The sequence below is a fragment of the Struthio camelus genome, chromosome 2 (assembly GCF_040807025.1).
Source record: "Struthio camelus isolate bStrCam1 chromosome 2, bStrCam1.hap1, whole genome shotgun sequence".
In the NCBI taxonomy this organism is placed as follows: Eukaryota; Metazoa; Chordata; class Aves; order Struthioniformes; family Struthionidae; genus Struthio; species Struthio camelus.
Genome location: NC_090943.1, coordinates 3,911,915 through 3,931,498, shown reverse-complemented (window position 1 = coordinate 3,931,498; position 19,584 = coordinate 3,911,915). Strand labels below are relative to the sequence as shown.

General features: G+C 42.7%; 1 protein-coding gene across 1 annotated transcript in view; it reads right to left on the bottom strand.

Moving 5' to 3' along the window:
• Positions 1-19,584, bottom strand: part of OBSCN (obscurin, cytoskeletal calmodulin and titin-interacting RhoGEF) — a 212,106-nt gene that overhangs the window by 26,629 nt on the left and 165,893 nt on the right. The window contains exons 90-97 of the mRNA XM_068934092.1: positions 8,196-8,453; positions 6,120-6,243; positions 5,681-5,814; positions 5,220-5,332; positions 2,794-2,962; positions 2,217-2,298; positions 1,200-1,400; positions 538-598 (exon numbers count right to left, since the gene is read on the bottom strand). Of these exons, the coding sequence (XP_068790193.1) occupies positions 538-598; positions 1,200-1,400; positions 2,217-2,298; positions 2,794-2,962; positions 5,220-5,332; positions 5,681-5,814; positions 6,120-6,243; positions 8,196-8,453 (1,142 nt within the window). The remainder of the gene's footprint in view (positions 1-537; positions 599-1,199; positions 1,401-2,216; positions 2,299-2,793; positions 2,963-5,219; positions 5,333-5,680; positions 5,815-6,119; positions 6,244-8,195; positions 8,454-19,584) is intronic.

The window sequence follows — 19,584 nt, the reverse complement described above, 5'->3', positions numbered from 1 at the left end:
AGAGTACTTCACGGAAAAATCGATTTTACCATTAACTATGGGAGAGATGGCTACTAGACCTTGGGAAATATGAAGCCTTTTGCTCTTTGAGCACACAGAACCTTGAAAAACCTCAGAAACGATCATCTCCGCCCTTGGTTTGGAGACTGTAAGGGACCAGACACAAGTACAGTCACAAGGGGGCAGAGCATTATTTAAAAAAAATAAAAAAAGCCTAGATACAGGAGCTCCAGCTGATAGAGGGCAAGGAAATGGTCATGTTAATAGAACAAGTATGGTCTGTGTCAGGCTGAATGTAATGCTTGTGTTCAAAACTTGTGGCTGCTTCTAGTCATTCCCTGAAAATACTCTACTTAGTAATGAAAGCTGCTGGCGATACATTTTAAATACTGACCCCGTTTTGGCAGATTGTCACTGTTTCAAAAGGATATTCCCGGTATTGAAAAAGGAAAATGCAGCTGAAAGCTACTTTCTGCTGAAGGAGAAGCAAGGTGGCACCCACCAATTTTGGACTTTGAAATGAGAGAGAAAGATTACCTCCGCTTCAGTGACAACACTCTTCTTGAACAAACGGTCAAGGAGCTCTTCGCTGGAGCATCTCACAATGGCATTAAGGGAAAACGCAACTACAGTTAAATTCTTATTTTGTAACCACCTCCGCCCACCCAAGAGCGTCTGAAGTAAGAGAGAGCAGGATTCACACGGTATCTATCACAGGCAGTGTGACATGCACGTGATCCATGAAGACCTCTGCCGCAGAAGCATCCTCGCAGAAGTGTAATGGAATCGGCCTGCTCTAAGCTAGGGCTCCCTACAGGAAGGACATGGTACGAAAGAGACACGTGCTACAACATACCTGCAGATTATTGACTTTTCCCTGGTGCTCACCCAGGCTGAATCTCACTGGGACAGAGCCTCTCACTCCCACACACTTCAGAAAAGAGCTTGGGTGCTTCACAACTCGCTCACACTGTGCGTACAAGTGTCCGGGCTTTTGATGAACCATGATGCTTCGGTGACTGCTGTTACCATAAAGCCCGAGGAGCTCATGGAGCTATGCTGCAATGCAGCATGGAGGAAGACTGCGTGCTTTTTCATCTCAAGTGAAAACTAAATACCGTTATTTGTTCAGTTATTCATCAATGAGGTCTGCCTAGTACTTCCTAGCCTCCTCAGAAAAGAAACACAGAAAAGGATACAATTCCAGGATCAAAATCAGAGTTTTCCTTGTTTCAAACTGATCCAGCAGCCTGGTAATTCTATCATGGGACAGAGGGGCAAGAATGTCCCTCTCCTGATGTGCTCGAGCCTTCGTTTTGCTTCGCAGAGGTATGAATTTGGCAGCACAGGATACTCTGTTCCCTTTATGCACAACTCGTTTGACAAAGCTGAAGCAGCCCCTGTGTAAAATCAAAGCATAAGCCCCGCTCAGGCTTGGTTCAAAGCCCTCTGCGCAGCAGCTGCAGCCCTTTCCAAGCCCCAGCCTTTGCCCCTCCCTGCTGCTCAGGTCTTTAACTCTCCAACATAAAAAAGTTGATTTTCCTGTGTACGAGGTGATATTGCCCTCTCCTGGCTGCCTCCAAATCTGAACAACCAGCTTCTGGAGTGAAAAGCTGTTTCAGGCGATACAGGCTTGCTGCCGGATCCTTTGGATGGACGTGGGGCTTGTACGTACATCGCTATGGGGCTGTGATGCTAACATCACCGGAGGGCGCAGCCCTGTGTGCTTCACGACGTGCAACCCCACTGATACACACGTTTGGTACCAGAGGATGAGGCAGCAGCCTGCTGCTTACAGGGCTGTCCCCAACTTCGCCAGCAGGCTCTGGCTGCTTTTTTTTTCCAGCTGGGGCTGGAAATCAGAGAAGAACTCAAATGTTGGCCTCATCCGTGCAGGCCACCAGGCATCTGTCACGGTAGGGAACGGATGCTGCTGTCCCACGAGGCAAATGCAGGTACCCCAAGGAGGCTGCTGGTTTTCCCCAGCGGGAGGGCTTAAGGTCTACATCTTGGGAACCTGCCCCTAGGTATCCTTTGGGTATCACTTTGCCTAGATAGCATCAGCACTGTTTCATAAGCTGCCCAGAAAGCCGACATGTGTGCTCCTTACTTTCAGACTCTTTAGACAGCAACTTGCTCTGTATCAAAGCAGCAGCTCTGATGGGCAGTTACATATTTCTCCACAAGGATGCTATAAAGCTGGAAAATTCATTTACCTTCCGATCTCCTGTTTAACCTCATAGAGGGAATGGAGCTTTCTCCGGGTGGCCACTTTCTTTGCTGCTTGGTCTTTCTTAACTTTGGTAATGAAAGAAAATGTAAGGGTTAATAGTCAGATTACAATGCCTTGCAAATAATATGCAAAACTATCACTGGACAACTTAAGTCAGGGAAAATTATCAGGGTCCTTCTCTAAGCTTCTGCACACAATTAGGTATAGCCGTTTGATGAAAAAGTGTGCCAACATGGATTTGGGGGCTGTATCTTCATCTGACATAAAACAGAAGAGTCAGGCTAAAGAGCGGAACACCACTGGAGGTATGCCCCACTTACTTACTTCTGTGGTCCAGTCTACCAGTTCATCACGTAGCCTCAAAAAAACTCCAGCTCACTTCTTCATAGATGCAGTTCATTAGACCATTTACCCTCACTGGATCCTACCATGTTGGTACCATGCAAATGCCAAGCAGGAATAAAGGGCAGATACCATACGGATACCAGAAAAACACTGCCACAGGATATATTTTGCAATGGCTCTGAAAGCAACTCATGGAGCTGAAAGATTTACGTTACCTTCATGTACAATAAGCTCTGCTTTGCACAAAACCTCCCCTCCGGCATTTTTGGCAACACAGGTATAAACACCACCGTCTTCTGAGACAACGTTGTCCAGGACTAAGAAATATGTTGTTCCTTCCTTCACTTGATGCAGCCTGTGGCTGTCTGTCAACAAGGAAGTGCCCTGAAAGAATGAAATGACATTTTGGCACCGAAAACCAAGACAGAAATAGATGTGGCCTCTCTTCAAGGAATGAGATACACCAGCAGGGCTAAAACATAAACCTTTTAAGCATTTAGACTACCAAATCTCACTAATAAAATGTTGGCTGAAGAAGTCCCCCACGACTAAATGTTTTTCAGCTGCTATATTATTCATTACTATTTTGTTTAACATCCCATTCACAGGGAAAAAGGCCTGGAAAAGATCATCAGGGCTACATGGTTTACCCTTCAGCTCTCCCAGGGCACCATGCAAGAGGCAGGCAGCCCAGGGGAGCACAAAGAACATCTACTTAACTCCTTCCTGGTGTCCAGCTTGCGCTGGCACTTGCACTGCTTAATATAGTCCTATACGATCTGAAAGGAGGGTACGGGGTGGGGCGTGTGTGTGTGTGCGCGTGTATGTGTCACAGTTTACACAGAGCAGATTTTGATGATTTGCAGAAGGATCCTATGAGGCTGCCTGACTGGGCAATAAAATGCCAGATGAAATTTAATACAGATGAACGTACAGTGACTGTAACGCTACGTTATTTCCCCATATGAAATGCTGGACTCTGAGCTGATCCTTATTACACCGGAGCAAAACTTTGGGCTGCAATAGCTCCATGGCAACACCAGCTCAGTACTTGGTGGTAGTCAAAAAGGTATACCGCAGGTTACGAGTTATTAGGGAAGAGTAAGATTGAAAACATCATCTTGTAAATCCTCGGTTTGCCACGGGTGCTTGATGCGGCAATGCACTTTCGGTAATTGCTTTCATATGAGGATTGATGGAGCAACCTGGGACTCTCCAGCCTGGAAGGGAGCTCTACGGTATGATATGATATTACAGAGCTCTACAAAGTCACGAATAGCCTGCAAGGAGTGGTGGAAGCCACTTCTAGTGGAAGAACTAAGAGCCATCACGTGAAGCAGACTTGTACAGAACAACCAGAAATACTCAACCCTTTGTAGATGGATTGAACTCTTTGCCAAATTTGCGGGAAGCTTACATGGCTCCAAGGGGAGACATATGGAAGGGAGCTTCGTTGTAAGTCAGTAAATAGATACAATTCACCTAGTTCAGGATCTCTCTGAGCTGAAAATGTCAGCGACTAGGAGAGTATTCAGAGGGTATATCATATATTCTTGCCTTGTGCTAGTCTTTCCTATTCTTTCCTGTCCATGTGTGTGGGTGTAGGGGGGAAGGTTCTTTGCTTGTTGTGTGTTTTTTAAGGTTTTTTTGCATTTTATTTACTTCTCTCAGGAGCTCATCCTTGCACTTTCCAGATAGAAGATAGGAAAAACTGGAATAAAACTCATGTGTGCAAAAACAAGTTTGCTGGACAGGACAGTTGCAGGTAATCATTCCTGAAGAATGCTGGCTTACTTCAAGGGCACATCAATATTCTTTAATAGTAAAAGAACAGTGACCAATGACCATGAATATGCCATGGAAAGGAAGGAGAAGCCACTGTTCTCTTACTAATTTACTATAGAAAAAACACAGAGGTTGGAAGTCATGCTGACAATTGGAACAAGCCATTCTTTAATCCATCCCCGACCCCAAAACTACAGCACAGATCTTAGTGGCTCTCAGACAGGCACCTGTCCCTCTTCCTGCCCATCTTGGTCTCCAAAACCATCTTCGTTGCCCCTCCCTGCTGAAGGGGCTACAGTGACACTGGAGACAACACAGGTAGAGGTGCATGGTTGTTGTGAAACAGTACAGCTGTTCCTACACTGTCCTCTCATGAAGCAGCACTTCTGGGCACAAATTGATACACAGGAAATTCTGTCTGAACATGAGAAAATAAGACTTTTTTACTGTGGGGTGGCTGAACATTGGAACAGGTTGTCCAGATAAGTTTTAGATTCTCCATCCTTGAAGATATTCAAAACCCAACTGGACAGGGTCCTGGGAAACCTGCTCTAGCTTGAGCAGTGAGGTTGGACTAGACAACCTCCAGAGGTTCCTTCCAACCCCAGCTATTCTGTGATAACGTGAAAGAGAAGCTAAAAAAAAAAAAAAATACCTCCAACGTCCATAAGGCATTTGCTGGTTCCAGAGACAATTGAGGCTGATTTGACAATCTCTGTATCACAGTTTATAGACATGACCCTGAATCCGCGTAAGAGGTATAGGATAAAAGAACAAAATAAATTCCCCACAAAAATACTGCTGTATAATCCTTTGTGTAGTCCTTACTCCCCACCAAAGAAACATCGTCACTTACCTTAAACCACAAAACAGTAGGCTGAGGGTTTCCTTCAATAACTGCCTGAAATTGGGCACGCTCCCCAGAATTCACCTGCACATCCTCTATTGTCACTTGCATGTAGGGCGCACCTGGTGAGACACAAGGATTTGCACCAATCACAGTATCATAACTTTGCTCACGGTCTGCTGATGAAAGCTGAGTTACTCAAACAGGATTTCCAGGACCAGCCATTTAGGGTGTGACAATGGTTTAATGTCAAGTCTAGAGACACCAAAGCATCATATTGGGGTTTATTTCCACTGGCATTACCTTTAGCCCTCCTGTTTTCTGGTTTATGTGGGTTTTTTTGTTTAATATATAGTTACCGCTCAAGAAATTCGAGGACTTCAAAAAACAGACACTAAGAGATATCACCAAAAGAGAAGACAATGGGACAATGATGGGATCTGGGAGAGGGAAACAAGGTTGTTCCTTACTTGTTGGGGTCTTCTCCTCAGTCTTATATACACAAGTTCTTTCCGTGGTCTCAATATAAACTTCGCTGTGCACATCCCAGACCACATCTCCTTCTCTTCTATACCAGTCTCCTGCCCCCGTGGCTGGTGATGTTCTTTCATGAAGACCAAGAGTAAATACCATTATACGGTCACATACAACTACAGAGATACAGGATTACACTTTCAAATTTATCATTATTTACTTAAACTTAATATAAGAAAAAAATTTTTCGAGGAATTAATTTCTCCCCAACCTTTTCCATCCTTCTTACACGACACACTAGTTAACAGGACTCTAAGGATTCAAAAAACCCACAAAAAACAGTTTGAGTCACCACCTACTTCCTTAACTACAACTTGTTTCTCTTACAACAAAGTCTGCCACATTGAGAAACCTGTGTGCAGGCTCTGTGTTTACCTGGTCATGGGAACAGTGCGTTCCTGAGTCCTTTCAGCTCCAGCAGCCATCTCTTTTTGGGAAGGACCAGGCCTGGATTTTGTCGCACTTGGTTCTTCAGCTGGAACTGGGCTTTGTGCTTTGTCTGGCAGCAGAAATAAGGCAAGTTAGACATGTCAATGATGAAAGCACACCTGAAACCAAAGTAAATCTTTGGAGACCACCTGCACTCTGCCTTCTGACAGAACAAGTCCACCTGACTTCATTCATCCAAGTGCAATCATTGAGACTAAGAGTACAATTTGGCCCTTTTGAGACGACAACATGCAGCAAAAGGATTGAATGACATCAGAGGGATTGAACGGTGGAACACCGGTGACTGGGCAAAACTGACTTTTTTTGAGGAAACACACACGAGTGCTAATAGGAAAGACAGCCAACAGGGACAATAAGAAACAGGATGATTGCAAGGAAAACGTAAATTCAACGCATCCATTTTACTAGGTAATTTAAGTGTGTTTGACTTCCAGCATGTGGATATGATGAAATGCCCAGTGCTCGATGGCAGTTTAAATACTGTTATTCTTTCATTATTAATTATTTTACCAGATGCAGCCTCAAAAATTAGTTGGATCTTCCATTCCAGAAGTAACCCATTGTCCTTTAATATGGACCATTTCAGTAAGCTACCTCCCTGAGTTCATCATTCCCTTTTTCATTTGGGGAGAAAAATGTCAAATTCAGAGACATCATCTTCCCAGCAGGAAGGGCCTTTTAGCGGAGTGCTTTGGAAATGTTTGATGCTGGCTGGTTTTGGAAAAAAGCAACAGCTTCCAGAAACTGCACAGGACAGCTCTACCAGAAGGGAAAACATGGTAATTCACAGCGCTACTAGCAAGATCAGAGAGCACAGGTAGACAGGAAATGTACTTGTGCTTTCCTATAGCCAGTGCTGTTGAAATATTTGTCTCCTTTTTTATTCAAAGCATGTTATCATAGGGACACTTGTCAAGTCTCCGACTTATTAAAATAATTCCCCATGTCAATAACACCTTCAACCGCTTAAAGTGAAAGGACTGGAAAACTATTCCATTCACTGTTCACTACCCCATTGTTTCTTTAGCTAAAGCTAAGTAAATAAACTGTTCTATTTCACTTCCTGCTTCTGATGATTTTTCAGTCATCCTGCTTTACTAGCGAGTCTTTTTATGGACGCTTTTCTACTAAAAAGGAAAAGAGGTCATAAAGCCCATTCATTTTTCCATGCTGGATTTTTGGGTCTGATTCAACGAAATCCAGCTCTTCTTGTTAAGTTTTAGACAAAAACATCCTATTTTTTAAACAGCAACTGGAGTTTATGGGCTGAAGGCTACATGACATCATCCTCTTTAGGTCACGTTGGTTTAAGGGCAGTTACTCTGACTTGACACAAACAATGACCGGTCAGACAAGCTGTTATGGCAGCAAGCGTAAGGAGGAGTGGAAGGACTGCAGCCCATTTGCATTTTTTAAAAACAATGCAAACATGAAAGCCAGAATTTCCTAGCAAGACGTAATCACATGCGTCATTGGTTTTAGTCACAGGGCAACTGCTGAGGAGTCTATTAAGGCTCCAGGGCCAGTGAAATGCAAGTGAAGGTGTCATGCCCAGCATCCTAGAAAATCCATGGCAGCTGATAAGGTGGCATTAAACAAATTTCCAGCTTGCTAATGGAAAAAAAAAAGAGGGAGAGAGAGAGAGAAGGAAAAAACTCAAAACAAAATAAAAACCTCCTTCCCCACCTCAGCAAATCCAAAACCAAATAACTCCCGAAAATGCAATGAAAAAAAAAAACAAAAAAACCTTGCAACATTAAAGCAAGTCCAAGTTTAAAAGCCTAGAAGTTTAAAAATTTTCTATCCCTCCATTTTGGACAGGTGATGAACTAAAAACTCTACCTCAGATACAAAGCAAAGCTCGTGTCCAGCCTAACCCCAGCCCGCAGCCCCATGTTTCGTGGTGCCTGAACGTTAGGAAAAAAATCATTATTGGCGAGTTCAATATTTCTGTCTCTCTTGACTTCCACAGGACATTTTCTGGCTTAATTCCAGACCTACCATGCCCTTCAGTAATTTGGGTTTGGGTACTGGCTTCGTGAACTATCAGAGGAGGCCCAGCTCCTGTTTCTGAGCAGTCAGAAGGCACGGACTCAAGAAGGCTGAGACCACCAGCTCCTCCTCGCGCGCCTGGCGGAAGGGTCACAAGCAGTGACGCTGAATCCACAAGTTTCCTTAGAGCTGTCTTGATCTCCTTATCAGCGCGTTCAAGTGAGGCCTGGACAGAAGTTTCCGTCTCTGACTGCGGGGAAGTCTCTCCTACAGACAAGAAGAATAGCTTTTCTCTCTTCAAGGTAAAAAGAACACATCAGTATCATCCCACCCATCACAACCAGAAGAAATATTTGCAGGTGTGTCCTCCTCCCCACCCCTAGAGCAGGGAGTTGTTGCCAAAATTCCAGCCGGAGGGACCCTAACGAGGACCGCCAATAAGGAGATCAGCGCAACGAACTCGTGGCAGACATCTCTCACTACGCTGCAATTGCTGCAGCGCACACACCCAGCCTCTCCTCAGACATCCTGCAGAACGTGGGTGGTAACTATGAACGAAGGAGGTCAGCTCCAAACTCAACCCTACGGGGGCTGCTCTGACAAAAATAACCTCTATCAAGACCACCGGGATGAACCCAGCTGTGCCCTGCTGAAGGATGACATTACTCTTGCAGGGAAGGGGAAGGAGGAGTGAGCAGGTACCAGACTGACCAGTGCCTTTGGAGAAAGGGAGGGGACAGAAGGGCTGACGAAGAGCTTATAAATCTGAGAGGATGGCAGAAGAGACCGTGAAGCTACTGCTTAGAGAATAATCTATTCGTCCCGCTCTGCAATAATACATCTGCTGGGCCTTGCACTGCAATCTAGCTGAAATTTAAATATTTGTGCAGGACGGTGCCATCGCAAGACACTATAGAGGCTAGGTCAGCTGGTGGGTACAGAAGAAGTAATGTACAGAGGTTGCATATAGAAAAGCATTATAGAGAGGAAGACGTAACTCAAGAAACTCAAAAGTCCTAACGAGAGAGACAAGACAAGTTTTTCACACATATAGATAGCTTCTCAAGCTCATGTCTTTGCAGAGCAACTACCCCATAGACAAATACCACAGTTTCATTCCCAGTCAGCGCTGGCAAAAGAAGTCAGGATAGGATAGGATAGGATCATAGGACAATTCAGATTGGAAGGTCCCTCAGGAGTTAATCTAGTCCAATCTCCTGCCCAAGACTCCTTCCACTAATTTCTTGACGAGGTACAACAAAGGGACAGACAATATGTAGCAATACCCTCAAATACTCATTAAGGCAGACAGAACCTGTGCCACATTAAGGGCTTTTCATCACGTTCCTGATGTTGCTTGCAAAGGAAGAGTGCCAGCTCAAACCATAATTTGGTCCGTGACAAAACTGGCTAAAAAGCTCCATTTTAAACATCCTATTTTGGTGCCTAGACCTTCAGCACTTAAAAATTTTTTCCCATAGGAATAAGATACAAATGCTTCTCGTGGGTAGTAGAAAAAAAAAATCTAATTGTTTTTTCAGCAGCCTGTAAGATACCCTGCCCCAAGGTTGTGTATGTGCCAAAGGGTCCAGCTCTGCAACCTGAGCCAATATGCAAGGATGATGCTGCAGCAATCAGGATGATGCTGACAGAAAAATGAGAGGACTTGCATACAAATGAGGAAATGTGATTCCCACTTTGCAGGTGTCAGCAAGTTTCCTAACGAAAACCTGAACTGTCCATCAAGTGCGTTTCTAGCCCTTAGGAGCAATGAGAATTGGCGGCAAATAGCCAGGATGAATACACTGCAAGTCCAAACCTATACAGAACTATCTCAGAAAGCATGTGCTTTTCCTCATTTTTTCTTTTCCTCCGTTTGCCCATGCTTACTCTGTGAGAAGCTCAGGCATCTTCCCTGAAGTTGGGATTATTTAATAAAGAAGAAAAATCAGATGTTCTTCCTTGGCAGGATTTGTCAGAGCAAAGGAAAGCTCAAAACGGAGAAACAAAGTAAATCCTGCCTCAAAAATGGGCTGAGTTCCCTCAGCCCCTGACTTCACCTGATTTTAGGTTTGGCTCGGACTTGTTTGATGTGATTCACACAGAAGAATGCCCTGTAGCTCTGTTTTGATTCTGCTCCTTTCCCATCCTTGAGAAAATAAATTCCCATCACAGACCTTAGCAGGTAAAAGTTAAAGCCTACATTTGCTATTTGAAGATATCTCATTGGATTTCTGTTTTTAATATCTTTCCCACGAGCACAGTAGTTAGGAAAGATTTCAGTTCTGAGTTTGTTGACGGAAAAAGCAAGTTTTGCTGACTCCATGTCCCACCAACCCATCACTGTACATCAGCACTGATCTGGGTGCAAGATCTTTAAATAGGTCCCTAGATAAATCTTCTGATTCCTTGATGTTCCTGCTGCGATTGCCACCAGCTGGTGCTGTCCTACGAGCTGGGCAGCTGCCAATATGTGAACCGTTTGGAAATGAAGGGAGCACTCTTAGCATCTCTTGAGGAGAAAATATATTCCAATTAATTTAATTATGGTATCATGGTCAAATCAATTAAACATTGTTTTTGCAAATGGATATACTCCCCTTCGTCCTCTGGGCAAAGAGGTGCAATGAGATTAAAGCTGGGCAATGATGTTTTATAGGAAATATATCTGAGCCTGCAGGATGTCCCTGACACCCGTGAACATGTGTGGTGGCTGCGGGGCTAGCACAGCTTCGTTCAAAGTCAACCCTGGCTCACAAGCGTGCACCTCTAGGTTGAACCAGTGGTGCTTTAAGCTCAAGTTAAGAGGACTGCCGAGGCAGGAGGTTCTCCCACACTTCTGGCCCATCATCTGCCACAGGATTTGGAGCTCCCCCATGCTGCTAATACAACCTGGTTCCAAAACGTTAAATGGGAACCTTTTTGCGCCCGCCTCCCGCCTCGTCGTCTCTCTCAGGCCAATAACCAGGAAGACGAGACCTACATGTATTTTGAAGTTCCAGTTCAACCCCAAAGAAGCATGCAACGGGATGAGTGTTGCTCAAAATGATTCAGCCTGAAATCTGAGTCAAAAGTATCGCTAAAAAGAGGTTCTTTGGCTTCAACACTTCTGAAACCGTCCCTAAAAAAATTGCAGCTAGAGCCCAACTACGTTAACATTCTCGGGTTGCAACCCAGCTCCTGCTAAAGTCAATGGGAGAGGTGAACTAGCTCACGGAGCACTGAGTGCCGTGAATAAACAAAAACACAGAAACCCAGTGATTTCAGTGACACTCGATGCAAGATGTTTATTTAAATCAACTCCGCATGTATATATCTTTTATATATATATTTTTTGCATTCAATTTTTGCTGCACTGTTGTTTTGCATCTCAAGCCAACTGAAGTTTCCACTTCTTTAATTTACCTGCAGGAATTATAGTAAAGCATTCTTTGTATTAAAATTTTCAATACAGCTGTATGTTTTCATCTACAAGAAATAAGCCCTCACACATCTCATTAGTTATCTACACAGTTTAATCACTTACAAGCATAATTATTAACCTCTAGGAAAATATTCTGAAAATAAATGTAACAGACCTTTCATAAACCTTTCAGTTTTTGAACAGTCTGACATAGGAATTTAAAAATTCCTTTCAATGAATTCTCTTTTGCTTAAGTTTCACAAGAAGATGTAAACAGATGTTAATTGCTTTGGACTGATGAATTGAAATATAGTTATTTCCTCTATGACCATCTGAACTACAACTTTCCAGCTTGTTAAAAAAAAAAAAAACAACAAAAAAAGCATCAACCAGATCAAGAAGAAACTTCCACATTCCTTTATACATCTGGATCAGCCTTAGGGATGAATATTATATTTTTAAAGATTATCATAGGGCAAATTCTTTCCTCAGTAGCATCTATGTAAATCTGAATCAAATCCACTTACTCCTGTGGAATTATCCTGGATTGATACTGGAATAACTGAGATCAGAATCAGTCCCAATAAGAAATAAATATTCAGTTTCAAAAGGATTTCCGCATTGTATGTCCGTTATTTTCCAATGTACAGTGCAATATATGAAAAAGCACTAAGGTATATCCATTGTATTGCTTAATTATGAAATGAACAGTACAAACCAGAGTTGTTATCAAAAACAGGAGAGTAACACAAAAGAAGCTGGATTTCTTTCACCTCACGTAATCACTGGAAAAGTGTCCCATATCATGAGGGTAGTGCACATGTTATTACGCATAATATTCTGTCCAGATATTGCAATGAAAGAGGCTGTGAAATTAATGCATTCACGTCAGTCACCACACGATCAAGGTGCAACCACAGGGGGGAAAAAAAAAAAAAAGAGTAATTTTTTCTACAAGCACCTTTCTTCAGTTCAATCCCTGTTAGTGGGAATACCGCCTGGAGGACTCTAGAACAAGTTTCACAATATCACCTAGCTGGGAAACACTGAGACAGAACATCACACACCAACATTTCCAAGACAAAAACTCACTCAGTCCCCTTCAGGCTAGTTAGAAATTCAACTGTGTCGGAGCATTTCTGGTTTCCCTGTAGCGTCCAAAAGAAAATGTTTGTTTTCTCTTGTGACACTGCCACACAACTCAGCTGGGACAAGGTGCTGGACTTCTCGCCTCGTACCTCTGTCAGACAGACAGGGCCAGTGCTTGGTCCTATTGAGATCAATGGCAAACTCCAGCTGACTGCAACCAATATTTGGCTGCGTCTATGAGCCAATATCTGGGCCTATGAACCCGTTTCTTCTTCCAGGACTGAGCAACTTCTGGAAAGTAGGTCTATGCAATAGCTATTTGCGATGAAGCCAACTCCTGTTGGCAGGAATGGGCCATGCTCAGTGCAGCTCAGTGGCATCCAGCCCCTTGGAGAGGGCTTAACCATATTCCTAGCCCTCCCTGTGCATTCAGCCCTCCCGCGGCAGAACTCCAGGGAACCTCAACCCAGCACGGGAAGGGAGACCTCCACAACAGAGCTAAATGTACACGGCTACAGTAATAAAATGCAATTATAACCGGCAGTGCTTTCAAGCAGCCCAATTCATTATAACGTTATAACCAAACGTATTTTTCAACCAGATATTTGTGGTAAAGTTTTCTCTTTTCCTTTTTTTTTTTTTTTCTCTTTCTTTTCCTTTTTTTTTGTTTTGCGTTTACTTTGTGCTCCTGTATTTTGCTGTAGCTCAGTGGTGAATTCCTTTTAGCATATTTAGGAGACATTAACCAGTAACGTTTAACCACTGGCATGTACAGGAGATCAAATATTCCAGTTTATCCTTCTAATATTTAGTCACAGAGATGACATTTGTCATTCTTTACATGTATTAGCTTCTGATTGTAGATGCTGTAGGCATTTTGTGCTGCCCTTTTGTCTTTTGGTGCACATTAGGCAAATCCGTATCTTAAGAGATATGGTTAATAAATCCATGACACTCAAATGCAGAATAATGAAAGCTCTATCTTTAGACAACTAGGAAGAGGACTTGAAAATAGTAGTCATTTTAAAAAGATAGGGTTTTTTTGATTAAATTGGAAGAGAATAGTGAAATCCTTGCCTTCCTCAAGTCAGTGGGACTTTGACCACTGACTTCAGTCAAGTCAGGATTCTAACCGAAAGTTTTGAACAGCCCTTTACATTCCTAGTTAATGCAGTATTTTCTATATGTTTCATTCTGCAGCAGAAGTTTAGAATAATTTAACCAGACTGTGCATGTCAAAAGGTTTACGAAGAAAGTTTTGGTAGAGCTAATTGGTGTCAAAAGTGTACAGTAGAGTCAAAGCAGCGTGAAGCTTCATGACCTTCTGGCATACACAGTGACGGGAGATTGCTTTAGATGAAAACACTCCTCCCGTCCTGGCTGCTGAAGGATGTTAAAAAGCTTAGATGCTTTCACCTTCTTGCTATACCATAATTTACAAATTAGGACTTTAAATCATTTTTAAGTTCATGGACAAAAGTTTCATTTATATTTTGTCACAGGCAGGAGAACCAGGCTTTTCCTAAACCTACCATCACTGTTTCACTATGGAATGATATATGTTCACCTTGATCAAAGCTTTTAAAATTACAAACTGATCTGACATACATGTTCCCTTTAAGACTGGAAAAGCTCTACATGTCATATTTAAATATTTTCTATAAGATATTCCCTCGTACACATTTCCTTGCAATTCTCACCACCAATTTCCTTCACTTAGAACATTTTCTATTTTTTTTTTTACGCTACTTTCTTTTGTTTTGAAACTTATGCTTGTATCTGCTCAGCTTTCGGAGAGGTCTTCCGTGCTGATATGCAATGTAACAGGCTCGCCAATTGTCCCATAGCTGAGGGTTCTTGTGGAAACTTCAGTTTTAAAGCTTGACTGCCCATTGTCCGCTGAGAGCTGGACTTCGGTGCAGAACGACGGTTTCACAGTAAAGGAGGGACCAGAAGACGCTGATGCTGTTGCTGCATGCACTCCAGGCGTTGCTGCCATGCAGGTATCACTGACGTGGAAAGAGATATTTGAGGGGCCTACAGATTGCACACCAGTTACTCTAGAGGCTGACACAAACACGCCTCCAGGAATATGCTCCTCAAACTTGCTGAAAAATCTCTGCCTTGGCTTGGAAACAACATGTCTCCCCAGATTCAGCAGCACTGGCTTCCCAATCGTTGGCTCATTAATCTCTGTCTGGAGCACAGAGATCTCACAGGGTTTGTCTGCCGTATGGTTCTGATCATCGCACCCATAGGTCTCGCCTTCTTCAGGAACATAATCTTCAAGATCCTCTAAAGTTAGTACTTTTCCATTGTGGGTTAGGATTTTGCGGTCCCGGGTGCTAATGTCATCCGTCTGTAGTTCCTCCGGTTCATCAACTATCATGACATTGTCCTCTTCAGGAAAGATATCTTGTGTCACTTCTGGTACCGCCTCTTCAGCAGGCCAAGACATGTCTAATTCATCTGCCTCTTCTTTAACCTCTGCACTCACTGGAGAGAACAGAAGTTCATGCTTGTCTGCAGCAGCTGTCTCAAAACTGAAGACCAAAGGCTCACCCCCACAGGCAAGTAACGGGGAAGTGACTTCTGAAACATAGTTAGCACTTGTTTCCTGTGTGCAGCTCTTCCCTTCAGTTCCATAATCGCTAAATGAATTGGTTCCTAGCTGCTCAGATCCACAGGGAGAACTTCTGTCTTCACTGCTGACTGGAGGTCCTTCCTGATCGCTTGCATATGCCAGGGGCTGGATATCAACATCAGAGAGACTGTCTTTGGGCAAAGAAGATTTTGACTGTTCCACTAATTTATTGTTGGAGTTGTTTGTGTTCGGATCATCTTCTGGGGAACGCCTAGGCCTAGAGCTGGGAAAAGTGAATGTTAACACCCCTGAGTCGTCTTTTTCTTGTTTTACTGGCGAAGACCCTCTTTTCCTCATAGGTTTCGGTGATTTTTTCACCTTAAATTCAATTATTTCTTCCACTTCAACCCATTTGGGCTTTTGCTCTTCTATCTTGGTCTCTATGACGATATCTCTAGCTGCTGCTCCTTGCCTGTCCTCTGGTTCTGTTACAAAAAGCATGGGAACAGCAGACTTTGCCGTTGCCTCCTGTTCATGTCTGTGGACTGGCTGTCTGATCTTTGACACATAAACCGGTTCTGGAGTTGGCTCCGCTCTTGGGGAGCGGGACGGCGAATAACCTGAAGAAGGACGTGCAGGAGAAACCCTTCCCTTTTGTCTTGGGCTCTTCACCACAGTGGTTATTGTTTCCTCTCTGATGACAGAAACGGTTGAAATGGAGTTGGCATGAAGACAAGACTTTTCTGGGAGCCACACTCCATGTCAGCACATGCCACGGTTGATCAAGGCACTACAGTGGGGTTAGTTTTGTAAGCACTTAAAGTGTTTGTGAAGCATGTCATTTTGGAAGGGACACACACGCACGCACGCCCACACACCCACCCACATGCCCGTCTCCAGCTTACTTTCTGAATCAGGCAAAACCTCAAAGCCATTCCTCCCGCATGGATCCAAGTGCCGTTAGCCCCCCTGAGTGCATGAACACACCACGAGTGTGTCCAGCTAACAAATGTTCTTCTGGATACTGCTATATATCATTTGCTTGTGTTGACCACCCGCTATGCTACTTTGGACTCATATAGCAGCTTTACCCAAAGATCTTAAACACTCAAGGAGTTTAACCTTTTCCTGAGTCTCCTTGGCTAAAACCCCAGTTTTAAATTCAAACTCAATGGCAAAATGCCTTTTATTTCAGACAGGTCAGTAGCTTACCCCCTTTTTACATAAATGTATCATCTCCATTTAATTGATTAAAATGAGTATTTTGAGCGGAAGTAGTATCTGTTTTTCTGAAAAGCAGAGATCTGCATTTTCACACACAGAACAGCTATATTAAAAGGGCATTAAGCATTTGTGGAAGCCAGGAAAGGAGTTCAAACATTTTTCTGCAGAAGTCATCCATGCCAAAATGTATTTATTCTTACTTGCCATAATACTGTTATTGCAGACACAGCCTGATCCTGCTACCAGCAATTAACACAGGAGTACCAGATTGGTCTGATACACACGATAATTATTTCTCAGAATAATTCTGTTGGTCTTACTTTAGATTTTTGGGGGTATCCAAAGCAGTGTTGATTTCGCAGTACCCCTGAACAGATACACACAACCAGTGCCACAGCAATCTTCCGCTCCCATCCCAGGACAAACTTGGACTTTAAGTGAGCTACAGATTAAATTGCACTAAATAGCTTTAAAGTTTGGGGGCAGGAATATCTAAACCCAGACTTCACTACTCTTAGTTTACATGTTTAACATGCAGTTTTCCCTGTAGATTTTTCAATTTTTTTTCCATGGAAAAGGTCAAAGGAAAAGATGGTATTTGCTTTGGAGGTATATGGAAGCAGATGCTTTACAGCAGAGATAACTGGTTCAGTGGAAATAAATGGTAAAGTCAATTTTGTTTCTGTGTTGAGATTCTGTTTTTAACTCTGAGCAAGAGAGAGTGGGGAAAAAAGTGCAGTAACTAAAGGATAAAAAGACAGTGGCCTGAATCAAGACGGAACGTTTGTGAATCAAAACAATAGCTTTTTCATTCCTCTCTTTCTGTTTCCTCATCCGCCTCATCCTCTACTCTGATCACTCCGCCACTGAAAGCCAAGAGCTCTGCTCTCCAGCCATCTCTGCTTTGGCTCCAGAGCAGAGATACAGAGACGACTGGAAAGAGTCCTTGTGAAAGGACAGACTCTTTGTCCTGTTGCCATTGCCTAACCAGGCTGGAAGACAAATTGTCTTAGAGATCTTGTAACCTTTCCCATTTATCATTCTCGTATTTGGAGACTAGATCCAGCCTGGTACTGTCTTCTCCTACAGAGACCAGATTTCTTTTCACTATCAATCCATCCCTTTGAGGATGCAGTAAAGCCCAGGAATGGATCAGCTACAGTGAGATTATCTTTATTCTAAAGCACCCCCTTCCCACAACTACTGCTCATCTCACTGCTTCACTCTTTCCTCCAAGTTATCAGCATTTTTCTGCTCCTCTGCCCCAAGCTTCAAGGCTTGAAGGCCTTTTTTTTTTTTTTTTCCAGCCTTTATAACTACCATGGTGCCATTCTGAATTACATGAGAGTAAATCAGTGTTGATAAAGATGAGAATGTGGCTGCACTAAATACTTTGTTTTAAAATGCAAGCTTAAAATGCTGTTTGGGGTCTCCCTAAGGTCTGAGATTTGCACATCTAGACTTTGTTCAACCCTGTTTCTAAACTACTCATTAATTTATACTCTGCTGGTAAAGTTTCAAAGCTGCTTCTGTTGCTCAGCTTGCTTCATTTGAAGGACAGCTGGAAAGCGTCTTTCACGCTTGCTCACAAACTGTATCCCATCACTGTCCCACTTCAAGCTGAGGTCCACTCTACTGAGTTCATGACCCCATAGCAAAAGGAAGTGAATTTTTGTTGTTTTGTGATCCTACTCATAAATGTACCAAACTCCCTTGGGGCTGCCAAGAGGAGGGACATGTCTTCTTACAGACTAATTAGCTCAAAATGGTCAAATGGCATGGATAGTAACTAATACTCATCATAAAAAGTAATAGAAGGTGAAAGGTAGAGCCATTGCTTAAACATATCTCAGCTGTTGTCTCACATATCCTCATCAGCATTTAACAAAGGTTTAAAAAAAAAAGTCAACTATTAAAATCATGTCAAAGTCGAGAACTGGTTTTAGCAAAATTATTACTCTCAAGGGAATGTGTTTCCCCAAAATATCATTACATAAGCACCTATCACCATTGGGATGTGGTCTGTACAGCTTTGCTGGGAGGTGTTCTGAAGACCTAACACGGAAAGACAACGTCCCCTTTCCAGCACATGAAACAATTCTACTACGTACTTATTGATGATACTTAAGAAGATACTGCAGGAATTCAATGCCTAACTAGCTTCTAGTCTACATATGACTGAGAAAGTACCCTTTTTGCTGTGATTAATCATTATATATTATAGGCACCCAATATAAACCAGGCTGGAAGTACCCCAAAATCCCAAGTCACTACCAGGGCGATATTTCATATTTGAAATATAGAAGTGCAGAGAGTAGAAATGTGCAATATTGTTAAAATTTCTTTCTGCTTCATCATAACAGACTTTTCTTAAGAATTTAAAATAGGAAGCAGGAGGAAATAATTGTAAGCTATGAGATATTTGCTATATTTGTGCATCTTCTGAGTGGGCAGCGCTCCGAAGCAGTTTCTTTTCAATACTGGGACACATTCTACCTTCTCAAGCTCTTATGCAACTCCTGCAGATTTCAGTGCAATCTCCTCTCACATAATATCATAAAAAAACTGGTCCAGGCTGTGTCTAACACCAGTGTTGCTATTTTTTGAAAGGGACAGTAAGATTTTTCAGGCTGTGACTTTGCGTAACACAAAATAACATGAGATCTGGTGGGATGGCAATGAGCACACTTACATGGCCAATAAACACAAGCTTGTTATTGGATCATGCATAAGCAGCAAGGCAAAACACAGAAGTTACCAAAAAAAAAAAAAAAAAGTCAGCACTTACATGATGATGGTTTTCTTGGGCACTTTAGTCTCTTGTTCAGTGACTACAAAGAAAACAGTATGAACAGCATGGGGTTAAAAAAGGCAAAAGCTGAAATGATTAAATTAACTTTTTTTAGTTGATCAGAATAAACTTGAGCGAAAAAAACCACCTGTACCAACCCATCCATGCTTTCTGTGGTTACTTCCAGCATCATCTTTAGTGTTTCTGACCAAGAATGAGCATACAGCGTACTGCCTGAACAATGAATGATTTAAACCTGCAAAGGACTTTCTTTTGTGGGTATGAACATTGCAAATTCTGTTTTTTT